Here is a 13,703-nt window from a genome sequence, read left to right as displayed (position 1 = left end):
ACATGGGTCGCACACCTCCGCCACCCAAACATCTATCTCCCTCCTTACCGACCCTAACTTGAGGGTCACAGAACCACGCCCTATGATCGGGGCCGTTACCCCGGTAGCAAGCTGCAAACTATAATTTTGCAGGCGCTGGATCTTATCCCAGCCACCTGCGCTCGAATCAAGGACCACAGGGCTGATGATCGTGGCGCTAGCTCCTGTGTCCACTACGGCGTCTACCCCCACGCCGGCAATTTTGCATCGAATTGTCAGGCTACCGGTTCCAATTTGGCCACAATAAATGACCTGTCGCGTCAATGAGGGCTCTCCTCCATCCTCTTCTGCCGAACACCGCCCTACGTGCCCGACACCTTCTAGTTTCCCGGGGTCTGGCGGGGGGGTGTCTGGGGTCGGCTAACCCGCTCCCCCCTGGGCGGAGTTGAGGACCTCAACCGCCGGGGATCATCCCGGCGCGTGGCTCGACAGTGCCGCGCCAGGTGACCCAGATGGTTGCAAGTGTAGCACCTCACCTGGTAAGGTGCTTGTCTCCGGAATTCCAAATTCCCCCCCCCTGTAGGTCCGAATTGGATTACCCGCTCGTGGTCCACCGCGGGCCACCTCCGGGGCCGCCTGCCATGGTCCAGGTCCCGCCAGGCGCTGGTCCACCAGCCTCCGGACCATGCCCGCCAGGTCAGGACCCACGTCGCGGGCGGGCCCCCTAAGGGGTCGCCCTCCATCGGGGGTCCCACCTGGCGGACCGCCATTGCGAGACGCTCGCCCCCCCCGGGCCAGGGGCCTCGCTGCTTCCCAACGGGCCGCAGCATCAGCCGCCTGGCTCAGAGTCTGCGGGCGCCACATGGCGAGCTGTTGCCGGAGCTCAATGTCCGGGAGGGCCTGGATAAAATGGTCCAGCGCCAGGCTTTCCCGGGAATCCGCTGCCATGCTAGCATGTGCGATCCCCACTGCGCGGCGAATGTCGTGGGCAAGTTCCCCGATGGCTTCCTGGGGCTTGCGCTTTCGCAGCGCGAGCTGAGCTTTAACAAGCTCGCTCTGCTGTTCTATGCCGAATCGATTAATTAGGGCGTCGCGGAGGGCTGGCAGGGTGAGAGCACCCGCCGGTAATGCCGTCAGCACCTCCGCCGCCGCGCCGCGCAATGCGGCCACCAGGTGTACTCCACCTTCGTCCTCACCCCAACCGTTGCCCTTACACACACAGTCGAACTGCGCCAGGTACGCGCGTAGATCACTCTTGCCGTCATACGGCGCGAGTGGGACCTTGTGGGACCACCACGCATGCGAGTCGTTGCCCGCCTGCCGGACCCCGTGCGTCGCCCCTTGCGGGGTCAGCGCGGGGCCGAACCGGCCGGGCCCCCACAGTACATTACCCCCAAGGGGCTCTCGTGCCTCCCCGGTCCCTCCAACAACTACCCCTGTTGGTGTCGATGCATGGGTCACACCTCCGCAACCCGCTACCCATTCCATACCACCACAACCTTGCTCACTCACACCTCGCACCTCTCGTTCCATACCCTCCGGACCAGCCATACACCTCACTCGTGGCCTCTCACGAACATCCGGGTCTATCTCGACCCCCAAACTTATTAAATCACCTGGCGCATCATACGCACGACCATATTGGTCACCACTTACACCGGGTCCTCTTTCTCTTCGCTTCTCCTCCATCACCTGCGAATCCCTCATCCGGTTAATGAGCACATCATCACGATCCGAACACAGACTTTGGACCAATTCTTTTACTTCCTCCTTTATCTCTTTCTTATCCTCTCTCCGTCGCTTCTTAATTTCGCTCACCCCTTCTTCCACTTCTTCTAATTTCTGCTTCACCTCCTTCATCTCTTCGTGCGCCCCTTTAAGCCCTTCCTCTAACTCCACTTTATTTTTTTCTATGTGCTCCCGCACCTCCCGCTCTTTAACCTCCATCACCTCTACCACCTTGTCCATTTTCCTCGTCAGGTCCTCATGTACCGTCTGACACTCTTTTTTAATTACCCCTACGTCCTTTTTCATCTCCTTCTGTGTCGATTTTAAACCCTCTATTACCGCTGTGTTCTTCTTTACCTGGTCCCCCAACTCCTTTTGTCCCACTGTCAGTTGTTCTACTCCCAGCGTCAACTCCTCTATACCACTTTGCAATTTTACAGTCCCCTTTCTCACCTCCTTCTCCATGCGCTCCTTACAGTGCCTCACCTCCTCGCGCACTCCTCCGACCTCCTCACTCACTCCTCTTCTGATCTCCTCTCCCATCACTTGCATCTCCTGCCCAGATGCCACCCTCATCTGCTCCATTTCCTCCCTGTGAGCATCCAGTTTGGTTTCTACCCCCATTCTGACCCCCTCTATCTGCTGCCCCATTTGGTTAACTTCCCTTTCCGCTTGGTCCCTCATGTCCCTCAATTTGCCTTCCATACTGTTTTCTAACCCCATTAACCCATTTTTCACCCCCTCTAACTGATTCTCCTGGGCAGCCATTCTGTTTTCCACCCCCGTTAACCCATTCTTTACCTCTTTTATCCCGTTGTCTAACCCCTCAAAATTATTGTCTAACTTCCCAAATTTCTTGTCTAACGCCTCAAAATTATTGTCTAACTTCCCAAATTTCTTGTCTAACTCCTCAAAATTATTGTCTAACTTCTCACCGGTACCCCTCGCTTCGTCCCTCATTACCCCCATTTGGTTTCCCATTACCCCCATTTTTGCTTCTAGCCTCTCCATAAGGGCCCCCATTTGCAGGAGGAAAAGGTTCGAATCCACCAGGGGCGCTGCCACGGTCGCGGGCGTCGTGGCCATGTGCGAGGCGCCGTTTCGCGCGCCCGCCATGTCGGGCGCAACGACGCTAATTTGTGCGTCTGCTACCCTCGCTGCTTCGCCCTCCTCGCGTCCCTCAATTTGGTCCTGGACCGACCCTGCCTCACTCTCCTCTACCGGAACCCAGCTGTCTTGATCCGCCATAGCGCGACTTTCAAAATTCGGGTTTTTATTTTCGTAAAACAAATTCAAATTTCGCCGTTATAATTTCGAGCGGGAAACGCGCTCCGGCTCGAATTCTACTTCCCAAAATTTGGGCCTAACAAATTTAGTCCCAGGTCCGAATCCGACACTCCTGACACCAATTGTTACAGACACGACTTTGATGTTATGGTGGGCCGAGCGGAATGGCCGCCGTGTCCGCACAAGTTACCCGATTATACTCGAACGTTGCCGAGTCGCGCTACGCTAGGTCAATGAAGGAAAAAGACACAACGGCTGGGTTAAAATGACACGACACCAAGGGTTCAGTTCTCAAGACCTCCGGAGGAGGTTATATTATGGCGGAAGGTCAGATTACAACTACAAGAGGGACAGCATAGAAAGACAGGCACTTAGACACACTTATCTTATTCCCTGACAGACGACAGATAAACAGGACAAAAACTGACTCACACGGGGATTGATGGCAAGGAAAGCGGGCAGTCGATGGCTCAAGGTGCACCGTTCTCGGAGGGGGTGCACCGTTCTCGGAGGTACTGCAATACCGGGTCGATGCGTGGAGCTCGCTCAGCGCTTGGAGGTCGCGACTTGTCTTCTTCAGTCGGGGGCGCATCTGACGTCACATCCGGTAAGTCGCTGCGTATATCCGGCGGGGAGTGACACGCCCTCGGCTCGTTAGCTCCGCCCCAGATGGAATCGGTCCGCCCTTCTTATTGGGTGCGGGGGGGTTACCAGGCTCCGCCCTTGACGAGGAGCTGACAGCCAGCCCCTTCGTGGTAACCCCGTGGAGCGCATGGGTAATGGCGGCTAACCGAGCCGGAGTGAGGACGCACACTCCCCGCGCGCGCCGTTGTTGTAGTTGTTGTAGTTGTAGTTGTTGTTGTAGTTGTTGTTTGGGGAAGAAGATGGGAGGAGGTATGGGAAGGTCCTAAACTCACTACTGGTGCCATATAATCACATTCTGGTGCAACGAAGAGTCAGAATTAATGGAAACGAGTCCTTAACTGACATAGACTAAGAATAACTAGCAAGATGTCCGAAAGTTGTCTACGTGAGATGCGGTGGACCTGGGCACGACATTTAATGGGGGAAAAAGGGGAAGGTCGGTTCTACAGAGTGTTATTTACAGGCAATGGGACTAGGGAATGGGGGATTGGGGATAGTTGGGGAGTATTGGGGAAATAGGGGAATATTTACAAGCGGATATGGAGGCCAAATGCCATATTCGCAACAATATAACCAGGACCGAGGGGTTATAAAAGGTTAGGGGAAGGGGGAGGAGGGAAGGGAGGAGAGCGGGGATGGGGAAGAGTTAATCGTGCCCCTCCTTACTCTCATGTTATCATGTTATGAATATCACATAATGTCATAGTATACATCATACAAAAACTAAAGTACATAAATGTTATGGGTTACACTGTGCATCACAAACAGTTGGGATCTAGTAAAAGTAAACACCTTAATTTAAGTATAGCAGCTGGAGGGACATGGGCATCATATTGGTGTGTGCTTCCAAGGCTGATCTGTGGTCATCACAAAATGGCAGCAACTAAATGTAATAACTCTTTGAAAGTCTAAGTGTAAGTGCATGTACTTGTATGACATCACTATTTGAGTTTTGTATAGATTATAATGCAAGTTTTCTGTGTTGACAAGACGCCGGATACATGCTGCGTATTCATCTAAGGACACTGGCTTGCTGTTACTTAAAGGAATATTCACACTTTATTTAACTGACTTTCAAACGTACTTGCCACAGCTTCAGGCCAAACGATGAGAGGGAATTAAAAACTGAAATAAAATAGAGAAGATTTAATTGAAGACACATTCCCTAACTGCGTCTCTTAAAGTGGGACATGTAGATTTTATATTTAAATAACTAAATAAATAATTGTGTAGACAGTGGAGATTATGACCTGCATATAAATATATACTTCATATATTAGTGATGATAAAGTGTCTATAAATAAATAAATAAATAAATAATAGTTATGTTTATGTCGTGATATGGTAATATATATATATATATACAAGCAGAAGTACCCGGCATTGCCGGGCGGGGGAGGGGAGGGGGAGGGGAGGGGAACGGGGGGAGAGCGAGCCCCTTGGTAAAGCGAGCGATTTTTTTTTTTCATAGCGTCATAGCGTTCATAGCGTCATAGCGATTTTTTTTTTCATAGCGTCATAGCGTCATAGCGTTCATAGCGTCATAGCGTTCATAGCGTCATAGCGTTCATAGCGTCATAGCGTTTCATAGCGTCATAGCGATTTTTTTTTCCATAGCGTCATAGCGTCATAGCGTCATATCGTTCATAGCGTTCATAGCTTCATAGCGTCATAGCGTTCATAGCGTCATCGCGTTCATAGCGTTTCATAGCGTCATAGCGATTTTTTTTTTCATAGCGTCATAGCGTCATAGCGTTCATAGCGTCATATCGTCATCACGTGATCGCTCTGAGCGAATCAGCGCCCACCTGCTCTGATTCTGTTGATTCCGTGCGCTGAAATGCGCTGAGGTAAATATGAATAAAAAAAATGGATCGTCAAATATTTTGAGTTCGGCCATGTTCGTCCCATGTTCAATGGCCATGTCTATGCCAAATATCAAGCACGTAAGCCTCTCCGTTTAGGAGTCTATCGGTAACATTACACACACACACACACACACACACACACACACAAACTGTGTTTTTTATATATATATATATGTTGTTACGGATCCGGCTGGTGACGCTGGAGAGACAGCATCGGGGGCAGGTGGCCTTGTCAGAGCCGGATGGGTTGTGTGCGTAAGGTGAGTGAGGAGGAGGTACAGCAACGCAGTCAGTGCCTTTGAAAAGGGAACACGTAAGACGGCCGGGAGAAACAGCCAGGTAGCAAGCCACAGTGTTGTATGTCCTGGGGTTGTACTTCAGCAGGGAAAGGATGTGAGGAGGAGAGTGAAATGACCAGGTATGGGAGAAAGGGAAGTATAAAGGTGGGTGTTTGAGTGTTCCACCATGTTTGTTTGGTGCTGTGGATTCTGGATGTGGAGGCGATTTTGTTATTGTAGTCTGCATTCGCACTGGCTGGGGGTGGGGGTATGTACGCATCCAGGTGTAGTTGCTGCATGTGGATGTGTATGTGCCCCTGCTGGCCCACCTTAGCTGACCGTATCGAGGTTGAAGGGCCGAAACGGGATGACGCTAAGGACCTCGACTGAGGACCCGGTCAGTGCGGCACACTTGTGACCAGGTGTGTTTTGAACTTTATATATATATATATATATATATATATATATATATATATATATATATATATATATATATATATATATATATATATATGTTGTTATGGATCCGGGGGACGGCACTCCCGTTAGCAAGGGGGGGTTAATCCCCTTGTCCTGTTAAGCTGGCCGTCCGCCGGTCCTGGAAGTATGACATCACTTCCGGTCGGTGGTAAGTAGGGTTGTAAGCCCAATCCGTCTGACTACCTAATTACTACCACCGGCCGTAAGCGAGGAGATACTCCCACCCGGGCTGCAGCATGAATGGATGCGCCGAGCGAAGCGAGCTGCGACTCGGGCCGTTAACAAAAGACTAAACCCGACTCCGAGCGTTGGCCGAATCGTGCCACAGGTACTCAATTGGGAAAGGACTAAAGCGATCGGGGAAAGAAGAAACCAAAAGGGTAAGAAAGAACACAGGTTTATTCACTATCTACAAGAGGAAACGAAAGGCAAAAATATACAAGTAGGAAGAAGCAGATACACTGGGCAGCCTTAAAAACAGTCATATATTATCATACGCCCAGACAGAACAAACAGACTTACACGAATAGGGAATGGCAGGAAGGAATGGCTGGAAGAAATGGCTGGAAGAATGAGCAGGTTCAGGTAGGTAGCAGGGAGGAAGGTCCGGGCCGATGCACAGCGTCGAGGTCTGCTCCAGTCCACGCTCCAGTCCACGCTCCGGGCTTGCGATGAACAGCCAGCGGCAGCTCCGCGTCCCGTTCGCACATGGTCGGACAATGTTAATCAACAGCCGTCTTGTCGCCGTCACGGACCCACTCTTCTGCCGTACGATTCAGCTGTATGCTCATCTGGTTCCTCGTATCTCAGACCTTCGCACTCATCTCGTGAAGCAGTCCCTCCCAGCCGCTTTTATTGGGCGTTCCTGGATCCAGCCGCCGGCTCCTAGGACACGCCTACCGGTCGGCTCACCTCGGCCCTGGTTGGCCGGCGAGGGCTCGCTGGCTCCACCTCTTGAGGAGACATTGACAGGCCACGCCTCGTTCCTAGCGCTCGAACCCACTCCTCTCCTTTTTCCTCCAGATTACCGCGTGTTCAATGGCGCCTTGTGGGCGAGCGCGAAGGCGGCTGCGGCTGGCAGAGGAGCGCACTTAGTTGGAGGGCGGCTATTGCTGCAAAATGAATGTGGTTGCAAGGGGGCCTAAGTTATTTGATTAATGTAACGTAGATTCAACTATTGGGAACAGATCCTTAACTAAAACACATAATAATGAGATAACTACAGAGAGGTCCTATGGTGTTCTACGTGTTGTACATGGACTAACTAGGGTGCGATCTTTAATATTAGCCAAATAATGGGGATATTTACAGAGGATTATTTATAAGGGAATTATTACAAATATTTACATGTGAAGGGTTCTCAAAACCGCAACAATATATATATATATATATATATTTTTCATTTATATATATATATACAGTGCGTATCAAAAAAAAAGTAATCCGAATTCAAGAGGTTAATATGCAAAGGTTATTTATTTTGACAATTTACATGTGGCTTACTAATTAAGAGGAGAGACCCTCAGCTTTCCATTGATACTTTCCATGCATCATTGCTGTCACACATGACCGAGTACTTGTTCATTGAAAATGACAAGTTCAAATCGCATTTTTACAAGTTTGGCTCATCGATGCAAGTCAGGATAATTGGTGCAAAATGAACGTCAGATGTGAACTTTTCTCAGGAATGATTGGCCTTTATGCACCCACACCTTCAACATGTCCACCTCCCCTTTCAACACAAAGCTCACAACGGTGGAGCATGCCCTGAACTGCTCGTCTCACCATAGCCGGGTCATTGTGCAAAGCATCCACTTCATAGTCAGGTTCACTATGTTTTTTCGTTCAAAATCATGGTAGATTAGCAAACCTATACATTTTTGGAAACGTTATTACATGGAAAATCTGAAAATCAATGTTTACATTTGCCAATTCCGACCAACTCGATTCGACCAATTCGACCAATTCGACCAATCGACCAATTCCATTCGACCAATTCGACCATTCGACCAATCGCTTCGATCGACCATTCGACCATTCGACCAATTCGATCGATTCGATTCGATTCGATTCATCGAATTCGATTCGATCGACCATTCGACCAATTCGATTTGCCAATCAATTTGACCGACCTTTGCTTGTGTGGAACGGACTGTGAAAACGATGCGGACTATATTGTCGGATACGACACACAGGACAGTGATGACGAACTCTAAATGGCATATTCTGTAATCGTGTATGTTTGATGCCATTGACTGCCTGTGTATATTTTGTCATTGACTGCCTGTGTAGATGTGAAGTTATACTGACTGCATGTGTATATATGATTTTGCTGACTGCCTGTGTATGTTTGGTGATATGAATTATTGTGACACATTTTGATGTTATTAACTGCCTGTACAAAATGATAACATGTATTTGATTATGCAACTTATCGCGAATATAAAGACAGTATTTTGCAATTCAAAACCTTTGATTCGTGTCTTACCATTCCCCATAGCACTAATTTGATACTTTCATTGGATTCCTTGTCCCTGAAAATATAGGTTTAGTATATTTTTAAAAGTTTGTAGGGTAATTAGAGGCAGAAATAGAACAAAATATGTATTTTACAGTGGCCATTTTGAAAATCGAAAATGGCCACCATACAGGTATCTCTCCAAATGTAAACATTGATTTTTAGTTTCCTTATGCTATAACCTTTCCAAAAATGTATAGGTTTGCTAATCTACCATGATTTTGAATGAAATATAATTTATTGACATAGTGAACCTGACTATCATGTCGAATACGGCCCTGCAATTCGTCAAGATCACGGGGAGGAGTTACGAACACCTTGTTCTTTAAATGTCCCCAAAGGAAATAATCACATGGTGTGAGGTCAGGTGATCTTGGCGGCCATTCCACTGCATGGTTGAGGGTGATGACTCAGTCTCCAAAGAGTTCCCTCAGTCGATCTCGGACAGCGATAAGACGATGTGCTGGGGCGCCGTCTTGGGCCCACCAGAGATATCTGAAGACACCACAAACCTGTCGCTCAAAGTTCTCCTCCAGCTGCGGTAAAACTTCATCATTGATCATCTGCAGATACCTGTTACCGTTGACATTCCTTTGAAAGAAAAATGGTCCGATCACCTGACCACTTCCACAAAGTCCCAACCAAACAGTCCACTTTTGTCGATTCATGTTGGTGTCAAAATTGAATTCCGGGGGTTGTCCTGTCGATGCATATTCAAGAACATTATGGGTATTGACCTTATCGTCCATGGTGAAAGCAGCTCTTCGTCGCCGATAACGAGATACCGCAGGAAATTGACATCTGCTTCGCAACGTGCTATCAACCATCCGGCAAGCACCAGCCTCCTGGCAAAATTCCCTGGCGTAATTTGATGCTGGATGTGAATCCGATATGGATGTTGGTGGAGGTCCAGTCTTGTGATTTGGTTGAATGTTGCCGAAGGCAATCCCATCCCATTTCGTCTTGCGCTGGTATCCCTAGGATGCTCCAAAACTTGCTGCCTTACTGCTGCAATGTTCATTTCCGATTGCCCAGTGTGCCTCCTACCAGAAATCCCCTTGTTGCGGTTGAGGCTAGTGCCATGCTCTTGGTATTTTCTAACATTCGCCCAGATGGTTTTGGCTGCTGGAGGCTCCCGTTCTGGGAAACGTTCTCTGAACGCATCACGAGTTCGCTGCAAACTTCCAGTTTGGTGAAAGGTTGTAACCACGAAGGTCCGCTGTTCAGTCGTAAGTTGAACCATCTTTTCAATGACTCAGACTGTCTCTAAACCCATACACTGTAGGCCCATCTTAAATACCCATCTTAAACAAAGGATGACGCAACCGACGATTACCAGACCAGCTTAACAATTTTACATAATCAACTTGGCAGTCGACAAGTAATGCGTCCATTTCAAACTGTCTTGCACCGATTAGCCAAACTTGTAAAAATGCGATTTGAACTTGTCATTTTCAATGAACATGTTACTCGGTCATATGTGACAGCAATGATGCATGAAAGGCATCAATGGAAAGCTGAAGATCTCCTCATAATTGGTAAACCACATGTACATTGTCAAACTAAATAACCTTTGCATATTAACCCCTTGAATTCGGATTACCTTTTTTTTGATACGCACTGTATATATATATATATCTATATCTATATATGTGTATATATGTATATATATATATATATATATATATATATATATATACATATATATATATATATATATATATATATATATATATATATATATATATAAATCGTTCCCGAAAGCATATACAATATTGTACTAGGCTCTCTCCCTTTAAAATTATTTTTCAAATTTCCCACAATTCCAAATTGGTTCCGATCTCAAAATCATTTGATTGCCTCATGCTCAGATATAATTGCATACTTGTGCCAAATGTGAAGGAAATGCATCGATCCGGTCATTATCGAGTCAAGCATCCGGAGGACTGACGCTTGGGCAGGACCCAAAATATAAGCCCCCAGCAGGGTTGACCCCCATTTGGGGACTAACAGGCATATGATGCTCATCTTTGAAGAAAAAGACTTCATTAGTTCATCAATTATGTTTAAAACCATGTTCACCTTTTTTCTGTGCATCACGATAACCTCCCCACACCTTAGATAATGCGTCGTGAAAATTAACACTGACTTTAGTTTTATAAACTGAAACATTTAGATTTGTTTTTCCCTTTGGGTGGGGTAGTGGGGGTTAGCTAGATACACACTTGTTATGGTTAGCAACTTTTAGTTAAGCAGTTTCATCTATTCAGTCCCCTCATGTCCTGTTAGTCACATGAAAGTTAATTGATTTCTCTCCAATGCCATTGTCCTGCACGTGATAGATGTACAGGATATTCCACGAGCCTTGGGCCCAGTAGAGAAAAGTAATGTGTTAATATTTTTAAATGCTTGAAAGTCTCTATGTCTAACGTTTCACTGTGGTAGTCTAATAAAGCTCATGTATCATCTAACTAATGTAACTCTCAGAATCCTTGACCCTTTTTCAGTGTTTCCTGTGGGGAAGAACGAGAAAGCAGAACAAGCCACCGCCACCACCCGCGAAGTGGTCGAAAAATGGTCTCTGAAACAACAGGCCAGACGAATTGATATGTCAGTTTTACACATGGTGGAGGAGCTGGAAGCGCGGGTTGCTTCTGCCAGTTTGCAAGTTAAGGTTGGTAATTAACCTTTACAGTTTATTGGCGGTGTCGTTACAAAAGTGGTATTTATTTATTTAATGGTGTTATCGGCGTGTTTTGTTTGGGCTCATTTTATAAAGAGCATTTCAGAACAGGAATTTCTATAAAACGATGTATACATATATGTAAATTAACAGTCCACTTTTCTAAAATAATTTATGTTTTAATAAACGATAATACTTAATAAAGCTTTATATCTCTTCCTCAAACAATTTGGATATTAAATATTCCATATCATCATTGATAACATGGACCGATGGGCTGGTGTTCTGAATGTGGGATTAACCACCTTGTCTCATTGGTACCATGTTCAGACTATAATTGGCACGATGACCAGTGAGATTAGATGAGGTCAGATCGGATTTTTTTTTTTAATCCCTTCAACAAAAAAGTTGTCTTGAAGACGGAGGTATCATTACATGGCTTAATAGTTAGTTCCTTTGTTGTACGAGTAAGATTGGTCTGTATATGTTGTCACATGATATGGTTAATGTCTCATGATATGGTTAATGTCTCATGATATGGTTAATGTCTCATGATATGGTTAATGTCTCATGATATGGTTAATGTTTCATGATATGGTTGATGTCTCATTATATGGTTAATGTTTCATGATATGGTTAATGTCTCATGATATGGCTAATGTCTCATGATATGGTTAATGTCTCATGATATGGTTAATGTCTCATGATATGGTTAATGTCTCATGATATGGTTAATGTCTCATGATATGGTTAATGTCTCATGATATGGTTAATGTCTCATGATATGGTTAATGTCTCATGATATGGTTAATGTCTCATGATATGGTTAATGTCTCATTATATGGTTAATGTCTCATTATATGGTTAATGTCTCATGATATGGTTAATGTCTCATGATATGGTTAATGTCTCATGATATGGTTAATGTCTCATGATATGGTTAATGTCTCATTATATGGTTAATGTCTCATGATATGGTTAATGTCTCATGATATGGTTAATGTCTCATGATATGGTTAATGTCTCATGATTATGGTTAATGTCTCATGATTATGGTTAATGTCTCATGATATGGTTAATGTCTCATGATATGGTTAATGTCTCATGATATGGTTAATGTTTCATGATATGGTTAATGTCTCATGATATGGTTAATGTCTCATGACATGGTTAATTTCTCATGATATGGTTAATGTCTCATGATATGGTTAATGTCTCATGATATGGTTAATGTCTCATGATATGGTTAATGTCTCATGATATGGTTAATGTCTCATTATATGGTTAATGTCTCATGATATGGTTAATGTCTCATGATATGGTTAATGTGTCATGATATGGTTAATGTCTCATGATATGGTTAATGTTTCATGATATGGTTAATGTTTCATGATATGGTTAATGTCTCATGATATGGTTAATGTCTCATGATATGGTTAATGTCTCATGATATGGTTAATGTTTCATGATATGGTTAATGTCTCATGATATGGTTAATGTTTCATGATATGGTTAATGTCTCATGATATGGTTAATGTCTCATGATATGGTTAATGTCTCATGATATGGTTAATGTCTCATGATATGGTTAATGGCTCATGATATGGTTAATGTTTCATGATATGGTTAATGTTTCATGATATGGTTAATGTTTCATGATATGGTTAATGTTTCATGATATGGTTAATGTCTCATGATATGGTTAATGTCTCATGATATGGTTAATGTCTCATGATATGGTTAATGTCTCATGATATGGTTAATGTCTCATGATATGGTTAATGTCTCGTGATATGGTTAATGTCTCATGATATGGTTAATGCCTCATGATATGGTTAATGTCTCATGATATGGTTAATGTCTCATGATATGGTTAATGTCTCATTATATGGTTAATGTCTCATTATATGGTTAATGTCTCATGATATGGTTAATGTCTCATGATATGGTTAATGTCTCATGATATGGTTAATGTTTCATGATATGGTTAATGTTTCATGATATGGCTAATATCTCATGATATGGTTCATGTTTCATGATATGGTTAATGTTTCATGATATGGTTAATGTCTCATGCTATGGCTAATATCTCATGATATGGTTCATGTTTCATGATATGGTTAATGTTTCATGATATGGCTAATATCTCATGATATGGTTCATGTTTCATGATATGGTTAATGTTTCATGATATGGTTAATGTCTCATGATATGGCTAATATCTCATGATATGGTTC

General features: G+C 44.9%; 1 protein-coding gene across 10 annotated transcripts in view; it reads left to right on the top strand.

Annotated features, from left to right (window-relative positions):
* The window catches only part of BAZ2B (bromodomain adjacent to zinc finger domain 2B), a 420,170-nt gene that overhangs the window by 384,084 nt on the left and 22,383 nt on the right, over window positions 1–13,703 (top strand). For all 10 annotated transcript variants that reach the window (XM_078782265.1, XM_078782264.1, XM_068123184.2 and 7 more), the window contains one exon: window positions 11,291–11,457. In XM_078782265.1, coding sequence (XP_078638391.1) covers window positions 11,291–11,457 — 167 coding nt within the window. The remainder of the gene's footprint in view (window positions 1–11,290; window positions 11,458–13,703) is intronic.

Source organism: Myxine glutinosa, chromosome 7, assembly GCF_964187855.1.
Source record: "Myxine glutinosa chromosome 7, kmMyxGlut1.1, whole genome shotgun sequence".
NCBI lineage: Eukaryota > Metazoa > Chordata > Myxini > Myxiniformes > Myxinidae > Myxine > Myxine glutinosa.
This window is presented reverse-complemented; position numbering and strand designations above follow the sequence as displayed.